At 41.7% G+C, this 19,721-nt stretch overlaps 1 protein-coding gene across 1 annotated transcript; it reads left to right on the top strand.

Annotated features, from left to right (window-relative positions):
• Nucleotides 1-3,771: 3,771 nt before the first annotated feature.
• LOC146651865 (E3 ubiquitin-protein ligase pellino homolog 2) lies at nt 3,772-18,547 on the top strand. The gene is made up of 7 exons (XM_085381502.1): nt 3,772-4,132; nt 9,415-9,544; nt 12,396-12,497; nt 12,921-13,115; nt 13,718-13,903; nt 14,011-14,216; nt 14,386-18,547. Exons 1-7 carry the CDS (start codon nt 4,053-4,055, stop codon nt 14,768-14,770), a joined length of 1,284 nt encoding a protein of 427 aa, XP_085237628.1. The 5' UTR covers nt 3,772-4,052; the 3' UTR covers nt 14,771-18,547.
• Nucleotides 18,548-19,721: the final 1,174 nt, after the last annotated feature.

Here is a 19,721-nt window from a genome sequence, read left to right as displayed (position 1 = left end):
CAATTCAGAGTTAAAAAGAGCTATGCAAATATTTTACTGTCGACGGTTTAGACACAAATTGAACCAGAAACAACAGATCGGTGAGGGACACGGGGTCTCACGCAATATTAGGCAGTGGTTTGATTGTTGTGGCTGACTGTGCAATTTGCATGTGTACAACTGCTCTGTTCACTTAGGTTAACCTTATGGTTTTTCTCGAAAATGTTGCATTTATTTAATCCCTTTTGCACGTTGGGATTTAATACAGTTCTCAGACTAAAATGCTGAAGTGCAGATTGCCTAACCCACTGATTTCAAAGGTTAATCCTGTCACATGCACAGCAGGTTTATTTGGTCCATCTATGATTTGTTTCTGTGAGATCTTCAGTGACTTCCTTATCTCTTGTTAATCACATGATCCTATATAATCTTTCTTTGTCTTGCTTTGAACCAGCTGGCCTAAAAAAAAAGCATTTGTAAACAAACTGTACGACTATATAACAGCTTGTTAAAGCTATTTCATACACAGTATATCACACTTTATAATTACGTTAGTTTTTAGTATTTTGCAACAAACCTGCTTGTGTGTGCAATTAGTCCAGCTCCGGGGGGGGGGGAACAAAATCACCAGCCCTGCCTGGTGTGTATTTGTCCTGTCATACAGAATAAGAATATGCTGAGCCATCTGCAATATCGTGTCAGCCCTGTGCTGAAGATGGCCTCCTCATCAAGTAAAGGGAGTGCAGTCTCTCTCTCTCACACACACAGATACACGCATACCCAGCAGGTATGTGTGCACTTGTGCATCACAGGTAGGTGACTGTTCCAAAGGACACACAGCACACATGAATGCATTTAACAGCTTACGAACTAAATTATGTACTGTAATTGTATTAAACATTAGGATCATTGTGTTTAGTGTGCATTATTCCCAAATGCTTAGGGCTCTGCTTCACCAATTCACAAGTTCTTACGACACACAGCGAAGACAGGGTCGCTTAATGACAGAAATACCTTTTCTTTGTTTGCTCACATCACTATGGCAACATTGACAAAGACTTGGCAGCAGATGGCTGGAACACATCTAAGTGGTCCAAATTGATTGTCTTGAATCCCATCTCTTACTTACCATTCTTCTACTTACATGTTTACTTTTTAGATCAGCACAAACTGAATGCAGATTGTTGAAATCAGAACACGACTCTGGCTATAAATCATGGAAACATAAGTCACATTCTGAGCTATGAGAGTTAGGCTCCTAATTCGAAACACCGACAGCGGTGTCAGTATCAGGTGTTCTATTGGATTGAGCTCTGTTGACTTTAGAGGTATATGCGTATAACAGGAGAGTCACTGATATTTGGAACACAGTAACGTAGAGCTATTCCAAAATGGTTCATGCTGGTGTGTCTTCTATTCAAACATCCACTTCTAAAATATTCAGCTACCACCCCATTTCTATTTTTTGCTTTACTTGAAAATACAGCCTGCCAAAAGCTGAAGAATGATAGCAGAAGTAATGCACTTCACATGTTCACAATTAGGCTGACCTGAAATTTGCTTACCAAATATGGTGTCTGGATAACTTGCCCACTAACCCTGTTACGCACGTGATACAGATAAATAGCCCCAATGTAGGTGACACAAACGATTTTGTAATATTGACTTCTAATGTACATTTTCTATGCTGTGAATATAAAAAAGACTGCATACTGTGATAAGCCCATGGCAATGTGTTTGACTGACAATGCAAAGTGGCTGCCAATCAAAGTGCCACGTCCAATCTGTCAAACGAGTTCAGTTTGTCTTCGGCGAATATGACGGGGCTATGAGGTCATGGAAACATGGCCTCTGCTGTTTCCTCTTCTATTTGTGGCAGCAGGATGATGCTGTGAATGAGACACTTTACTAATAGAGTGCCTTTTCAGCTCTCTACGTGACAACAAACATCTATTCTGCGGTATCCTTTAAAACGCAGATGAATCCCTCCTACTGTTCTGTTGCTGCAATCGTTCAGCGACGTCAGTAAAAATGATAAAACACTCAGATGGGGATTACTACATGATCATTAAACATAGTCAGCCAATTACCAGACATGGAGTGGGGTTGTATTCATTCAGAACATTCCTTAAATTCCTGGTTAGACATGACAGGTAAATAATCCCGACAGCGAAAACTGGATCCTTGTCCTGCTGATGGATTATTATGGCCACAAACTATGTAAATTAAAAGGAACAGTGAGGATTAGTACAAAAATATTTTCTAGTTTAATACTGAAACTGAAGCCGAACAAGGACAGGCAGACAAAAATAAAGAAGCAGAAGGAAAAAAGCAGGGAATATGGGAGAGATGGCAGGAGAGACTGAGGAGGGTGTGACCTTAATCTCACAGTGGAAAAGGAAGAAACTCACACTGAAACATGCACAAACACAAACACACAGAGAAGCATGCACATCTGGTCCATCCAGTTTCTACTTTGTATCTCAGAAGAAAAGTATGTTGGAGGTTAACCTTCTGATATCCAGTATACAAAAGATTACTTAGTGCTCACGCTGGTTGATCAGTTACTCTGTGACTGCTGTGGGCTGTCAATTATGAAATAAGGGTGTGGCTGTTTGCTTTGGTTAATTCTGAAGCTGATTCATGAGTCATTACCCACATACAGTGTCATCACTGCTCTGTAGCACTGCAAATGTGTTACTGAGGGCACAGTCATTACCTTTTGAAACTATTATCATAGCAATTAGGTTAACATCTGTAAATTTGCACATGCAAATGTTTTACTGCTGTCCCATATATCCAGTAAAAAGAGGCCCGACACTGCCACACACTGCAGAGTCATGCAGAGTGCTATACCGTTTCGCCTTGCAACTCTATCTGCAAGCTACTACATGTTACACCAGTAAGCCAAACATGAAAAAGGGGACTGCTCCACATGAAGACAACGATGCTGATCAGTGTCTCTGGCTTCTGTTCAAAACCCCTGCAGCAAAGGTTTTGCTTTCATGTGTTGGTGTGGGGTGGAGGTGTCATATCTAAGCTTAGCTGTTCATTCGTTTATATTACTGGAGAGTGCGTGTAAATAGAAGTGATATTTAAACTGGAAAATTAGTCACAAAAAAAACCATTCAGACTTTACTGGCTGGAAAGTTGTACTTAGCAAGTGCACTGCCCTCATGCGGTCACAACATGATGCCTTACTACAGTGTGAGAGAAAAGAGCGAGAGAGGGATGCACGCGTGGGTTCCAGCCGTCCTATATCCGTCTCCCGACTCCCACATGAAATCCAGGGAGCGGGGGGGAAGGTGTAGTCTGGGGCGCAGTGGTGACCCACATCTTAGCTCCACCACCACACCCCCCGGAGCTCCTCCTTACGTCAGACTGAATAATGGCCCGTTAGATCAGCATCACTTATGACCATACCAATAAATAAATAAAAAAATCCAGTGAGGTAGTATTTTACTTTAAATATAGTAGAATCCCTCGGTATGGCAGGGGGATGCGGGTACTTCCTGTGGATTTCGAAATGGCTCATTTTATTCTATCGGGGGGAGCCAGCTTCACATCACGGATGCATCCATTCGTATTCCGCGGGTGGATACGTTCATGGCGCTTTTACGTTCTAAATGCTGAACTGCATTTATTTATCTAATAATCGCACGTGAAGTTTTTATCAGCATTTTCAATCGAGAAATTGCACGTTTTTCCCAACGGGCGTAAATTTTATCAAATTTTTCGACATATGCTGTGAATGGCATCCTCTTCCCCCAATTTATGGTACAGCCCACTCCCTACCGTTAGCCGTTGTTGTATCCCCTGCTACTGAACAGATTTGTCGCGATACAAACTAGCTACACACTGGCATTAAAGCCACGAAAAGATGCTCCTTCACCGGATTAAAACAATGAAAAAAACACCTAGAAGTCTGGAAAAACTTTGCCCAACAGTGCCCAAACTTTGGTAGACTACAACCAAAACCACTTCCCTACAGTTTCGAGTGTGTTAGCATTGTTTTATCTCACCACTATTGCAATTGGACGCGTTTTTTGCCCCATCTGGACCAGTCCAGTCTGATGAATTCACCGAAAAAAGACGGAGATGATGATGTGCCCGTTAAAGACCCGGTAAAATACGGCGAATTGGTCATTTTGGGGTAAGTCTTTTAAAACCTTAAGCTAGAGTGAAATTATATCGTTTGGTGAACAGCTCCAGTGGCAAATTAACCTTTAAATATGTAGCGGTTTCACCAGCACAAATAACCCAGCAAATGACGTTCGAGTTCAGCTTTAATCCACTGCTCTTACAAAATATATCGCGCTTACGGTTGTTTTAGGGTTATTAAATCAATCGTAGTAAGGGATTCTAGCTTATTTCTCATTTATGTTACATTGTCGTCGTTTTCCCTCACCGGTGTAGCTGTGTAGTAATGTTAAAAAGTAAGTTTTTAAGGCATTTTATCTCAAACTACAGCCCAGCATAGTTTCTCCATCATGTTTAAGTGTAAAGGTGCAACATCTGCCTTGGCCATAGTACATAAGGCTACTACGGATGTAGCCGGTTTTTCATCAATGGTTGTAGTGGCAGCGCTGGATTGCTCAGACCTGAAAATCCCAATGATGTCATACTTTGCTGGATCGGTGCTCGCTAAAAGTAGCAGGGAGGAGAACAGCGTCGTCTGAAAAATGCGTTTTGCTTATATTCATAGTCATAGTCGCGCTCTCGTTTGGTATTACTAATTAATAAAACGTCTCAGCCAGATGACCGTCCATGCCAGGGCGGGAGGGAGGGAGTGAGGGAGAAAGGAGGAGGAGGAGGCGGAGGAGGAGAAAAGCCCTTCTACATCACCAGCGCACGCAAGTACAGGAGTGGGCAGGATGTGCTGATGACAGCCACCAGCTTCCACAGCACTTCCAGCCCTGCAGCTCCACTCTATGCACAGTTTGCAAGGACCAGGAAATTACAACACACATATACACATACACAATCATATACACAGCCTTACACAGGCCTCCCTTTTGCCCTGCAGAGCTTCCTGTGTATGCCAAAGATAACTGACCTAATGGCCTATCTCTTCCCCTCCAGCTGAACACAGAGTGAGGAGGCTGTAGCCCGCCTGCATTAGAATACTGATTAACGTCCGTTTGAACACAGCAGCCCTTTACACGCTCACATCAGAGTAAGGATGTGAGAACTGAATGCCTATTTTGAGAATTTTTTTCCTTTTTTTGGCTGTGGAACTTGAACACCAGTGTGCTCTGCAGTGTGTGCCGAAATGCGCCTCCTCGATGGCTAAAAAAATGCATTTTGTACAACCTCACTTTCAAAGCTGTGGTGATTGAGAGTCGGTTTTGATTGTGCCCTGCCAGACTGGTAACCTGTCTGTGGTTTTGAAAAAGAGCTGACAGACAAGGATAAAGAGATAAAGCTGATTAACTATCTTCCAGTGCCACAGCCTGGTTGTAGTAGTACACGGTACAGTAATATTGTGAATAATTGTTTTATTATATGGGTGATCACAGGTATATTACATTTGGATTTGTGGAATTTATTGCTCTCAAACATACAGCAGGTAATTTTGCCTGGAGGCAGGCAGTGTAAGAACAGGTTGTATCTTTTACTGCTTCCTGTCAGATTTCATAATTTTCTGGCCATGTTTTATGCAACTGTGGTTTGGCTTTGCATCTGTCAGCTTTGATGATCCCATGCCCCTTGTGGTCAATGTCTACTTCACTGCTGGCCATGTGATCTTTGCAGAGGCTGCTTGCCTGCTATCTCTCGTCACCTTAGTTATTCTGGACACCATGTACCACCACCATGCCCCGTCCAGCAACCCCCTCTATTCGCTATGCGAACACCCTCTTGTCTTCTCACACCTTTCTATTCTCCTCCATAACTTATCTCAATATGGTCTCTGTCTCATTCCTCTGTCTATCACCCAGCCCTTTCTCTAGCCGACCATTCAGTGTTTTGCTGAGTGCTGACTTTCACAGAGGCAGGCCTCCTTGGTGACTTGCCCTCAACGAAAATAAACCTCGTGTTGAGGGGCAGAAGGAGTGAATATTTCATATAGTGCCTTATGATGTGTGCACATTTGTGATGCAGGCTGAACTGCCCACAAACGCATCTTAAAGAGCTGCTGTCCTTCTGGCCTTTCCCCCTCAATCCTCTGCTTTGCGTGATCTTTCAGTCCCTGTTCTCCATCTCCCGTCCTTCATTTTATTCACTTATTTCTCTAAAACTTGTGATAGCTTCTGACTGTTTTTCTGCCTCCATTTCGACCAACCTGCTACCCTTTTCTCTATCTCCTGCAGCCTCTTATCCTTTGCCCTATTTTATGTGCTCTGACTTTTGGCCAAAGCCCTGAAAGCTCTGTGCTTGCGTGTCCGTGATTCCTGCACCAGTCTTTTCCTTGTTAGTCACAGTTTAGTTTGAACTGTCAGAGCAGGCCAGGAAGGGTACAGGTTTGCATTGAGTCATGCTCTTTAATTGGATTTCACATAAAAAAAAATCAAAGTTGAATGTGCCCTGTTTGTAGTATTTCCAGGTGACATACTTGATCTGTTCAGCATCATCATCCCACCTTCCTTTCCCGCTCTATCCTGAGGATTGTCAACCACAGAAAATCTATGTTCTGAGATTCATGGAATTGAAATGCACAATATCAACTTGCTCTTAGACAAGCTCACAGATTGAACCATCAAAGACAGTTTACATTTTTTCATGAATACAAATTTATTGAAGTGTTAGTATTAAATAGTAAAAGAATAAATAAAAACAGGCCTGGGGTAAATGCAGTGAAAAACTATGAAAAATATGCTAAAGTTGTTCATCTAATTTATTTTCAGAGAGCTCATGTCAAAGTGATATTAGAGTGATTCAAGTGAGCGACATTAGGTTGCTGGAAACTGCTGTTATTAACAGTTTTCCCTTTTCATCCTCTCACACAGCTGTGAGCTGTCAGGAGAGGTCACGTTACCATAAGTATAATAGAAGATTACCAACAGGTGTAACACTAAACCAGTGTCCTTCTAGCTTCTTAGATATGGTCGGTGACAGAATATAATGAGAGTGAAAGTAAACTAGTGAAGGAAGAGACAGAAAGCATCTTCATTGTCAGGTGTTGTCAGTCATGTCACCTTGAGCCCAGTTTGCAGCAAAAAAAAAAACAACAACTTTGCAAATTTAGAGACCGAAGCTGTTGCAATGCCTCCAAACTGCTGACATTCTGGTGTTTGCTCGCTCCATGCTACATTAGCTCTGCTGCTAGCTGCTGCTGTCTATTGAGGAAGTAAACACAGAACCATAGTGAACTGAAATGAATGTATCAGACCACAGATCAGTTCAGTATAACCAATATCCAGACCAGTAACCAGACTAGTTTTTTTGTTTGTTTGCTTTGTTTTTTTTTGGGGGGGGGGGGGGGGCTGTCAGACTAATATCTGATCTTAATATTGGATCGGTGCATTCCGATTTCAAGGAAGCAGTTTGAGATGATTTTACCTTTCTAGCATAGTTTGTGTTATCCTGCTGGAAGCAGCCATCAGAAAATAGGTACACTGTATTATAAAGGGATGGACATGGTCAGCTGCAATATTCTGGTATATTGTGGCATTTTAACAGGGATACTGATCGGTCAAGAACGTATCCCTCACATCATTATACCACCACCAACCTGAACCATCGATACAAGGCAGGATGGATCCATTACCAACATGTTAATGGCAGATTCTGACCCTATCATCTAAATGTCGCTGTAAAATTGAGACTCCAGTCTTCTGTTTTCCACTTTCAGTGAGCTTGTGGACATTATAGACTCAGTTTTCCATTCTTACGTGTTAATTATACTTATACGTCAGATTTATGTTGTAACTTACGCCATAACTGGAACCTTGTTATAACCCTACGCACCGACCTGATGTGTACCTCTGAGAAATGTGCCTACACATTGGGTTGATGGATACAAAAGACTTAAATGGCGTGAAAGGTTGTGGTGTAGGGGTGAAATGAGTTTCCAATTATTACGTAAGTTAGGACATACATTTCTAGCAGAGGTCTAAATAAAGCTTTAGCTCACATGAGTAGCACCCAATGTGGTCTTCCAACTGCTTCAAGTTTAATATGTTGTGCATTCAGAGATGCTCTTCTGCATACCTTGGTTGTATTGAGTGCTTATTTGAATTACTGTTACCGACTCAGTCTGAATACATCTATGCCATACTCCTGTGAGTGGTATCAATAAGGCATTGTTCATCCCAGAGAATTGCCCCTCATCAGATATTTCCCTTTTTCGGACCACTCTCAGTTAAACTTAGAGATGGCTGTGTGGGAACATCCAAGCAGATCAACAGTTTCTGAAATGCTCAGACCACCCGTCTAGAACATGCCACTTGCAAAGTCACTTAAATCATCTTTCTTCATTCCTTTTGTAAATTCATCGCAGTGTCAGAGCTACACTTTACTGACACTCAAAAAGTAGGCAGTGCTTCCTTTTGTACTCAAATCAAGACCAAAAGTCAGAAGAAAACCAGACCAGATGGCTTTTCATCCCATCAACTGTGGGGAGCAGTGAAGATGGTTATTGTCAAAATTGTGAGTCTTGCCTGCAGGACTTCCTCTGAATGCTTTTAATAAGAAACATGTCCTGCTCATTAGTCACAAGCCTTACATACTGCCTTTTTTGTGAACTCAAGCTGTGAAAGAAATTACATTGACCCAGCTACAGAAAACATTGAGGACAAATTCAATATCTTAGTTAAGGTGTCAGAAGGATTTTCATTTAAAAGCCTTATATTGAGTTATAAAACAGTAATGGGCTGGACTATGTTATTTACCACCCTCTGAAAGAACCTATCATATCTGCTTGCTATTAATGAACACAAAGCTTCAAAGTATTATTCAGTATCCTCTCCAGACCACTTACTCAACTCTTTATGGTTAATGTAATTGGGCAATGGTGTGATGAAAATAAATCTGTCTTGCTGAAGATGCTTTATATTGTAAGAGGTTAGATGAAGAGCGTGCTCTTCTTTAGTGAACGTGGGCCTTAAGGACAAGCCGAGTGAGTCAGATCAAGTGCAGGTTGTCTTTCTCATTGAGGTTCAGCAGTTTAACATGAATCACGAGTGGCCTGAATGTGCTGCTCTAATTCATTTCAAACGAGCGAGCAGCGGTATTGCTGTAAAGATGCACATAATTAATTGAGCTTGCACTTTAATTGCCGTTATTTTCCTGACATCTTGGCAGCTTCAGTGTCATTTAAGTGATGACTTATGATAAGTATGCAAACAAGATAACTGTGTTTTTAACACAATTAGGCTTTCTCAATAAAGCTAGATGTCGCCTGTATTCCAGCCCAAATTAGATTACTTAAACATCATTTGTTGGTTTCAGTAGATATTTTTCGTCATGTTCTTGTGTTTGTTTATCTTCCTCCAGCTACAATGGCTCCCTTCCAAACGGAGACCGTGGGCGCAGAAAGAGCCGCTTTGCTCTGTACCGAAGGGCCAAGGCCAACGGTGTCAAGCCCAGTGCTGTGCACATCCTCAATACACCACAGGACAGCAAGGTACGTGTCCATGCGCATGTGTGTGTGTGTGCTATAGTTTTCATCATTGTGTAACATGAGTTTCCTTCCTGTAACCCCTGTTGTGTGCCAGAGGAAGGATGACTAATCATGAAGACACCCATATGGAAAAGAAATAGTAAAAACTTATATGTGATTACTCATGAAAGTGGCCACTTTCAGGAGTAAATCATATAAGGATTACATGATTTACTCCTGAAAGTGGCCACTTTCTCATTACTTTCATACATTGTTTTAGTAAGTATCCAAAACATACAACTTTCATTATATAATTTTTCAAGGGATCTTATATGTGTTTTCACTCTTGTATGCTTTTCATACAAGTTTCACACAAGACAGATACAAACTTTATAAGATTTATATATATCTTTTCCATATGGGCAGGTTTATGTGGTCTGTCTGTGTGTGTGTGTGTGTCATCCTACATAAGGCTGTTTGATGTACTGAAAGATGCTGCATGTAAAAAACTTGAGCTGAATTAAGATTTTAATCTGGAGATGACTGATACTGATTACTGCTTGGATACTGTTTTTAGCTAGTACAAAATTCAGGTATCAATAAATCGGCCAACATTTATATTATTTTGGATGGATATTTTTTTCCCACACAGAGACTTTGCTTGGGTGGTCTTTCAAGTATATGAACAATAACCAACAGTATTGTTTATTTATTTATTTAATTTAAGATAACAGTACCACCTATGATCAGAATACCAGTTGAAAAGCCACTTACTTTTATTTTGAAAGTTCAGTCACTGTTAAGGTCCCATTATAACGTCTGTGCAGTACCTGACAAAAAGCACTGTATGACAAATTATTAACATTAAACTTCAGATTCGCAGCTGCAGTTGCTGCAGCTTAATTGAAGAGACAAGTGTAAGATTGTGTTGGTTGTACCGCCATTTTTATCATACATTAGCACAGAAGCTCAGAGATTCACAGAGTTTACAGAGGAAGAAGTTGCAACAATCTGAAATGGTAAATGGCCTGTATTTGTATAGTGCTTTACTAGTCCCTAAGGACCCCAAAGCGCTTTACACAACCAGTCATCCATCCATTCACACACTGGTGATGGCAGCTACATTGTAGCCACAGCCACCCTGGGGCGCACTGACAGAGGCGAGGCTGTCGGACACTGGCGCCACCGGGCCCTCTGACCACCACCAGTAGGCAACGGGTAAAGTGTCTTGCCCAAAGACACAACGACCGAGACTGTCCAAGCCGGGGCTCGAACAAGGCGAACTCCCAACTCTTGAGCCACGAAAAGATGAGACCTTGTGGAGAAAAACTTGGCTGTTCTTTGGTTCTTGGTTCTTGTTTTGACTTCTTCTCCTCCTATATGAGGTTTTGTCTGAATGGTGACACCTGTTGTTCAGGAGAATATTGCAGCAGGTATCTGCACTGTAACAGGGACCATAAATGGAAGAGGCTGTGTGATAATGTTACCAACAGTGCACCAATGTGGCGAGTATACTGGGGCCAAAACCATGTGGCAGGGCCAACCTGGCTCACTGGCAGAGTTGGTTTTTTGGCTCTCCTTGACACCATTCAGCTGTCCACCAGAAAGTTCCTGGCCCAGCAGTCTTAGACTGCCACTGAAAGCAGTATTCCTTGCTGTTTTTTGGAAGTCTGCTATAAGCCGCAGAGCCACACTAAATAATATCCCCATGGAGCGAGGCAAACATTCAGGACCACCTAAAAGTAATGCTGTCATGTTCATCACCACCACCTAATGTGATCTGAAAAAACATAGAACTATCTCAAAACCTGGGAATTTTTGACAGTGTCAAATTTGTGTCAGAGCTGTCGTATTATATTTGATTTCAGTGGTGTACTTAATGAAGCTGAACATGAGAGTGATCAGATTTGTGGGATTGTATTACACAAACTGGTTAACAACTTACCATGAAACCCACACCACACCACCATCTGTTCTGCTGTGTTGTTACATGTGCTGTGCTGAGAGCTGACTCTGTAAGAGAATCTGTGTGATGACACCATGTCTAGACTCTTCCAAGCATCTTATTCAGCAATTTCCAACACAACAAAGAAAGGCTTTTATATCAGCAGACACGTCATCCAGTATCTATATTAGATCAACATCCACCGGCTGATCTGTTTGTCTGGCGCTTAGTAGAAGACGTCATTGCTAAATGCTGCTCTTAATGTTGGATGATGGTACCGTGGTTAGCACTTTGGCTTCACAACAAGGTTCCCGAATCATGGTGAGGTGGAGTTTGCGTGTTCTTCCTGGGTCTGCGAGAGTTCTCTGACTTTTACCCACAATCCAAAGACATAAGTTAGGTTGTATGATTATATGGGTAAATGTGGCTTGTAGTCTAAAATGCAGTCCCCAACCTTTTTTGTGCCACGACCGGTTTATGTCCAACAATATTTTCACTGACCGGCCTTTAAGGTGCCGCAACAAAATAAAACCAGTACCGGTAGCAAAAAAAGAAGATTTATTCATAACACATGGGGAAAAGACCCAGGAAAACCGAGTTGACGATAAAAACCCTAAAACCGATCAATTTCACAACTCTCACGGCCCGGTTCCAAAGACTCACGGCCAGTACCGGTCCGTGGCCCGGGGGTTGGGGACTGTTGGTTTAAAATGCTTGGAGTGGTAAGACTGGAAAAGTGTTGTATAAATGCCAGTCCCTTTGCACAAACTGTTTGAATTTAAAGGCGCCTTTAAAAACAAAAATGTAGATATACTTTATTTGCTTATAACTGTGTGTTTTACTTAAGAATATGGGTGGTTAAATGAAAAGAAAGAAGCTTCCAGAAAATGACTGCTGTACCACAAGTTGTTGCTGTTGTTGTTGTTGCAGGCGGTGCACAGCAGGGGGCAGCACAGCATCTCTTTCACCCTGTCCCGAAACCAGACCGTGGTGGTGGAGTACTGCCATGACAACAACACAGACATGTTCCAGGTAACACAGCAAGCAAACAAAGTCAACTTTTATTTTCTTTTGAGTGATGAGAGGATTCACAGCAAAATGTACTCCAAGAAGTGCGATCATGTGCAAGTTTCCAACTGTTATGTAATCCCATCAAAGTCATTTCTACAGGAGGGTAGATTATTTTGGTTCAGAACTGGGACCATTAAGTGTTAAAAATAAAGAGATTTACGTCATAGCTCCAAGAAAGTCTATTTTTATGCACACGCTTGTGCTTTTCTATTGCTCTTACAGATCTTTTTAAACATAAAAATGAACCATCTTGCCCAGATAGCTCAAAGCCATAAAATTATGAGCACTGATGCTTTAAAAGAAATAGCTCTGCTTACCAATAACATTTTAATGAGACATTTGTTTCAGTTAATAAATAGTATTTTTCTGTGCTGTCCCCTGCAGATTGGACGCTCCACAGAGAGTCCTATTGACTTTGTGGTAACAGACACCTCTGGAGGAAAGGAAGGCGAAGATCCTTCCATTGCTCCCAGCACCATTTCCCGTTTTGCCTGCAGAATAGTGTGCGAGCGCAACCCGCCTTACACTGCACGCATCTATGCTGCAGGCTTTGACTCCTCCAAAAATATTTTCTTAGGGGTGAGTAGACTCATACTCCAGCAACAGGTTTCTAATAACAGAATATTTTAGATTTTAAGTTATTGAAAAATCTAACTGAGTCCCAGTTTCTTGTCTACTGTACACATCCTGATGATTTAAGAGAGCTTAACTTTCCATGAAACGATCTGATAAAAATTGCAGTGTTTGACTAGCTTTCACTCATTTTCAGTCCATTCCTTGTACCTGACCATTTTGAGAGTGTTGCTTTGTATGTTACGCCACTTAACACTGACCTATGAATCATTCAAGCATAGAAAAGCACCTGCCTGCAAGGGATGGGTGCGTTGTCCATGTGTTTCCATGTGTATTTGCACATCTCAATAAATTGCTGTACCCATTTTCCTTGCAAAATGGTGCGGTGGCCAAAGACTTTTGCACAGTGCTGTGGGACTTCTGTTGTAGAAAGTGATGCACTGAAGATCTAACTGCAAAGTCTTTTTTCCCTGTGTTTTTGGACTGCCTGTATTTGAAAGTAAGACGAGAGCAGCACTCTTCATGCTGGGAATAACAGTATGATTGACACAATAAAAATACTTTCTGAAACATATCAATATTATGTTTTAATGTCTTTGCTGCCACAGGAGAAAGCAACCAAATGGAAAAATCCTGATGGGCATATGGATGGCCTCACCACTAATGGGGTGCTAGTGATGCACCCACAGGGCTTCCCAGAGGATCCCAAGCAAGGCCTGTGGAGGGAGATCTCCGTCTGTGGAGATGTTTATGCGCTGCGGGAGACACGGTCTGGACCCAGCAGGGGGACGCTGGTGAGTTGCCGCAGGTTTGGTTACCATATCTACATTTCTTCAGTGAACTTTCGGGGTCTGTGTTTGCCTTTTATTGTACACAAATATCTGTTTGTGCGTCACTTCAGGCGGAGGGGGAGAGCAGCGCACTACGTGACGGGTCGCTCGTCGATCTCTGTGGTGCTACTCTGCTGTGGCGCACCGGTGAGGGGCTCATGCGCTCTCCCACTCTGCGTCACCTGGAGGCGCTTCGTCAGGAGCTTAACGCATCCCGGCCCCAGTGTCCTGTCGGCCTCAGCACACTGGCGTTCCCCAGCCTTCCACGCAGTCATAGGTCAGGGCCACACTGATGGTTAAATTAAGGTCTTGTTATTTATTTAAAAACGGATTATTTCCAATTACTAATTTTAGGAGAAAATTCTTCACAGGTTTTTCTATTTTGTTACACACGCATGCATTAAAAAATTTTCTTTAAAATATCGGTACACTTTATTTAACTTCAGCCTTGAAGAGCGTCAACCCTGGGTCTACCTCGCCTGTGGCCACGTCCACGGACGCCACGATTGGGGCCAGAGATCGGAGAGAGAGGAAGATCCAGGAGAGGGTGAAGGCTCCACCACCCGGCGAGAATGTCCCCTGTGCAGGAGCGTGGGTCCCTACGTGCCGCTGTGGCTGGGCTGTGAGCCTGCGGTGTATGTGGATGCCGGAGCCCCCACTCACGGTTTTGTGCCATGTGGCCACGTCTGCTCAGAGAGGACAGCCAAGTATTGGGCTGAGACTCCTCTGCCCCATGGGACGCATGCCTTCAGACCTGTCTGCCCCTTCTGCTCCACTGCCCTGAGCTCCCCCGGCTGGACACGGCTCATCTTCCAGGGCCCCATCGACTAATCACCACTTCTCAGCAACAACCACAATAGCAGGAAGCTACCTGAGCTGCGTTCATGCGTTCAAATGTTGATCAGTATGATAAGCGTGTGTGTTCTGTACAATAACACTCTCTGTTACTGAATGTAGCTCAGTGCTGACAAATCCTTCCCTTTGTTTATCCTTTAGGGCTTGCTGATTAGTGTAAGATCAAGAAAATAGGACAGAATTATCAGTGCTGTCAATTCAAAGTGTTTTCTAAATTTTAAACCATTTCCCGCCCCCCTCGTGCAGGAGTCAGAGGGTTTTAATTCCAGCTGAACACAGTGGCAGTTGATTTCAGTCATTACTCGTCTTTCAGCGAGACACAGCTCTCAGAAGTGATGCTGCACGTTCACAGCTTAAACTATGATGCTGCATTTTAACTATATTATCAAATGATAGCCACATGACTTTCGTCAGTCTTCAACACCATGCATTGTATAAAATGCAAGTAACTTTTGCACTTATTCATCTTCTACCCTTTCACATGAAGCGTAACCACTTCTGCTGCTGTGGAATATATATATATATATATATATATATATATATATATATATATATATATATATATATATATATATATATATATACATATACATATACTTTTTTTTTTTTATTAGTTCATTGGCTGCGGCAGGACTTTCATCACAAAAAAACTTAATGCTTCTGGCATCAACTTCCATAAAAAAATATCTTATCTGACATCAGCATTATAATTAATGGTTTTCCTTTCTGAACTAGCAACCGTTTTATATTTCTAGCTGTGTTCTCAGTGGGCTTTGTTAACTGCGGATGGTTGATGATTATAATGTGGGATCAGTGGCTCGTGCTTCCATACAGCATTTAACACTCTTCCTGATCCATGAAGGAAAACTTCACAACTATTTCTGAAGTTAAGGAATTAGAAGCATATGTTGTTGGAGTCCTTTACATATCACTGTAGAGTAAGATCTATGCACAGACTGCCCATTAATGACAGACCCCTATGTGTTGTAATTCTTTGGACAGTAACCTGCAGATTGTTTGATTAGCTCCGAAGGGCCAGAGGGAACACTGCAGTACTTTTACAGCAGATCTTTTCCTAATTATGAAGCAGGGTAAGGATAAACAAAGGCTTGGAATGAAAATCGGGTATGAACTCCACTTCCCAACTCTGAAGCAATAATAGCACTCCCATAAATAAGCTAGATGTTATGCTATGTTTAGCCAAGTGTTAGGTCAGCAGTCCAATTCAAATGTGGCTGAAATGGTTTCCAGGTAAAGGGCTCAACCAGAGGCGTGTTCAATCCCGTGACTTATTTCCAAATTGGGGGTCATAGACCAGAGAATATGAGTGATACCACAAGCTGCAGATTTGAAAGACTTAATGCCTGATCCATATTTAATTACTAATTCTATCATTTCTTTACTGTGCTGGTAATGCTGCAAAACTATCCAGCTTGTTCTTTGTTAATTTGAACACACTTCTGGTTTCTGAATTATGTTAAACAGGGTGTATGGTAGTGTGATGGAGTGTCAGTAGGCTTGACCTTGTGTAACCTCAAAACATTTTTTTTGGGTTATTGTTTCAAAGAAAACTATTTTGTTAGGAAACGGGGAGGGTTTTATTTGGGGAAGTGGGAGGAATTCTTTTAGATGTTCAGTGTTTAAAAAAATTATACAGCAACTATTTTTCTATCTGACAATTGGTTTTAGTTAACTGTTGTTACTCAGTGTACGTACGCAAGTTGTGTATGTTACGAGATATAATCGTGCGGTAGATGTAGGGGAGCTTGTGAGTGAGAAAACATTGCCAACACTGTGTCTAACGAACACACACACTTTCACACACACTCTGCTACCGTAAAACATTGCCCAGACAATGAATGTAGCCAAAATACTTTGGGCTATATTTAGCCTTCCCTGGTGCTCATATTGAATGGTCTATATTGTGATACTATTTTTGTAACTGAATATTAGGTGTAGCTTGGTGAACTAGCTCAACAAGTAAATTCAATAATAGCCTCAAGTATGAAAGACATAACTGATTTAAAAAACAGAAAAAAAAGAAAGAAATACACTCACGTGAAAAAATTGTGTCTAGCTTGCATGTGCTGAACGTACACATACAGTATGTACACTACACGTACACGTACTCGAAAACTTTGCACGGTGGAGCGCCAACTTGCAATTCATGCTGAGAACGTTTGAGCTGTCTTCCGAGTCCTTCGTTGGTTAAAAACTGCAGCATTTCTGTTTTGTTTTTGTTGTTTTTTGGGGGAGGTGGGCTTTAAAGCAAGAGGAAAAAAGAACGAGCGCCTAAATAGATCCTCATACTTGATAGATCCACGATCTTTGTGAATGAGACCTCTTGAATCCCACTTTGTACTACTATGCTAATATTTTCCACCAAACCAATTCATCACAGAAAGACATTCACATCGATACTTGTTTACATTTTGTATTTGGACCCGTCATGGAGCATTTAAAGCTAATGAAAGACAGCATGTTTTCCATTTGAAGGGGACCTCTTATGCTTCTTCAGTAGCTTTGCATGGTTCACAGTTCAGAATAATCCTTATTTACCTTGACAGCCCACTCAGTTCATTTATTGTGTGAATAAAAGCCATTTTGGCTCCCCGCCCACGCTTTTAACTTTATTCTGATTGGCTGCCCCTCACTCAAAGACTGTTTAAACAGAGGGTGGGTGGGGCTCCTGGTCTCATTGTTAGAGCTGAATTCCTGAGATGACCGTAATCATATGGGCGCAGATGTAGAAGAAAACAGAGCCTTTTGGGTCGTTTGAAGCTTTACCTCGTTATTTGAAAGGTCGACCATTATTAATATCAACATCCACTTTTGTATAAGCATGTGTATGACAGAACAAGAGGAAAGGCATAATAGGTCTCCTTTAAAGTCTAAATATAAGATTTGTAGTGTGGTGGATGAGGGTTGTGTTACTGTTGCTCAGGATTAAGGATTTTAGAGTCACAGCTGAAAGATGCCTGATAAAAGGCACTTTGAGTGAAAAAAAGTTCCAGATTAAGGCGTTCGATGTGAGAGCAGCCACATCTTATGTCCAAATTCTAGAGGGCAAACAGTCGGGTAGATCACCACAGGTCAACCACTTACGGGTCTCATGAAACAGGCAATGAAATCATGTGTATTAGCTGGCCTTCGCAAATCACACCAAATCCAGTGAATCTTGCTTTTGACAAAATATATATAGAGAGAGAGATATGCATATATACAGTACAACATGTAACACCATTGGCATGTGGATGGAGAACAGTTGCAGCACCCCCACTGGGTTCTAGTTTATGAGCTAACGTACAATATTTGTTTGAGTTTTCTTTTTGTTTTATTCTATGACTCACTTTGGGTTATGGACATCCATATGTAACTTTTTTTGAGTTTTAGATTTTAGTATTAGTTAAAAAATTAGAGACTAAGTATTTTAGCTCAGCATCAGGTTGTTTGATACCACCAGTAACATCATCAGCTCTTCCCTAACTTCGTTTGTTATCATATCTATTAATTGACCTTCATAACCAGATGGCCAAACCTCAACTTCCTCAACTTATGAGCTCGTCTCATCGTAGGCGAGTGAGTAGCTGATATGTATAATACAGCATAAAACCTCACAGTTAACAATGCATTCCTTTAACTATAATCTGTGTTGTGTACAGCTATTTTGTATTATTTTATAACATATTCTTCTGTAATCGTCCGGTGCACAGACAATCGCTATACACATGTCAATAAACCAGTTCAAAGTTTGCCGTGCTGTCCTTTCTGTTTAACAAGGGAAACAAGAAGGCTCCAGCAGAGGGCGCCCTCTACCAGCTCCGAGGTTTCCACACCATGAGCAGGGTTGCTTTGAGTTGCATCACCAGTTTTAAATAATCATCTGTTTTATGAGCACTTTTGGCAGTCGAGTACGGTACATCACCGCGCAAATGTGATAACGAGCTGCAAATGCCGGCAAAATTACAGGCGGCTTGATTTCAAGCAGAAATATAAAAGACTTTGCAAAGAATTCAGGGTGCCTGGTGAAAGGCTCCCGAAGCCCTGCGTGGAGTGGTGTTATTCAGGAGTTTGTACAGAAATTATGTCACTTCAACCATGAGGAGGAGGCTTTCTGCTTTTGAATAAGCGTTTTTCACGGGTGTCGTGCCGACACGCTACATTTAAAGTCTTTCAAAGCAGGAAAAGAGAAAACCCAAAGACTGCTAAAACTCGAGAGACGGTATGCACAGTTTTAATTTGGGTGCATGCACTACAATTTTCATCTCATGAGCGGCAATATGTTCTTAATTTTAATCATAGGCACATTTTTTAGAAGAAAATTTCCGTACACTCAAAAACGCCAACTTTGCAGAAAGAGAAAATTCACTACCAGTTCTCTTTGTCCATTGGTTTGAGTGCAGTTCACTTTAGAACATCAATGTGATGCATTTAATGTTCGATGCTTGCACCAGATGCACTGTAATGACATAAAAAATAGTCAAAGTAAGAGATGTGCTTGAGGGATCTGGCATCTAGATGATATCCCAGCCTAAGACACATCAGATGACCCATTCAGCAGGCTGGTTGCTGCTATTACTGTATAACCAGTAAGTAATCCACTCTACAGCCTCATTTGGAAGTTTTTATCCAAACAGTAACCACCGATGAAAAGAAAACAAGCCAAACTATGTGTAAGACCTCTGGTGGTCATGTGACAAAAAGCATATAAAATCATTAAACGATGGACGTTACCTTTGGGTCTGAAAAGTGATCTGTGCATAAGAACCTGTAACCTGGATTCTTTTTTGCAACCACCAGGGGGCGATACACGTGGTTGCAAAAAGACTGTAACGCATATAGAAACTGCCCTCTGACCCGCCACTATCATATATGGCTTCAAAAACATCAAGATGGTGATGGTGAAAATGCTCAACTCTCGTCTGAG

This window comes from Rhamphochromis longiceps, linkage group LG15 (genome assembly GCF_057381845.1).
Source record: "Rhamphochromis longiceps isolate RC_006_pf linkage group LG15, R_longiceps_female_GT1.1, whole genome shotgun sequence".
Taxonomy (NCBI): Eukaryota; Metazoa; Chordata; class Actinopteri; order Cichliformes; family Cichlidae; genus Rhamphochromis; species Rhamphochromis longiceps.
Note: the sequence above shows the minus strand (reverse complement) of the source record. Positions and strands in the feature narration are given on the sequence as shown.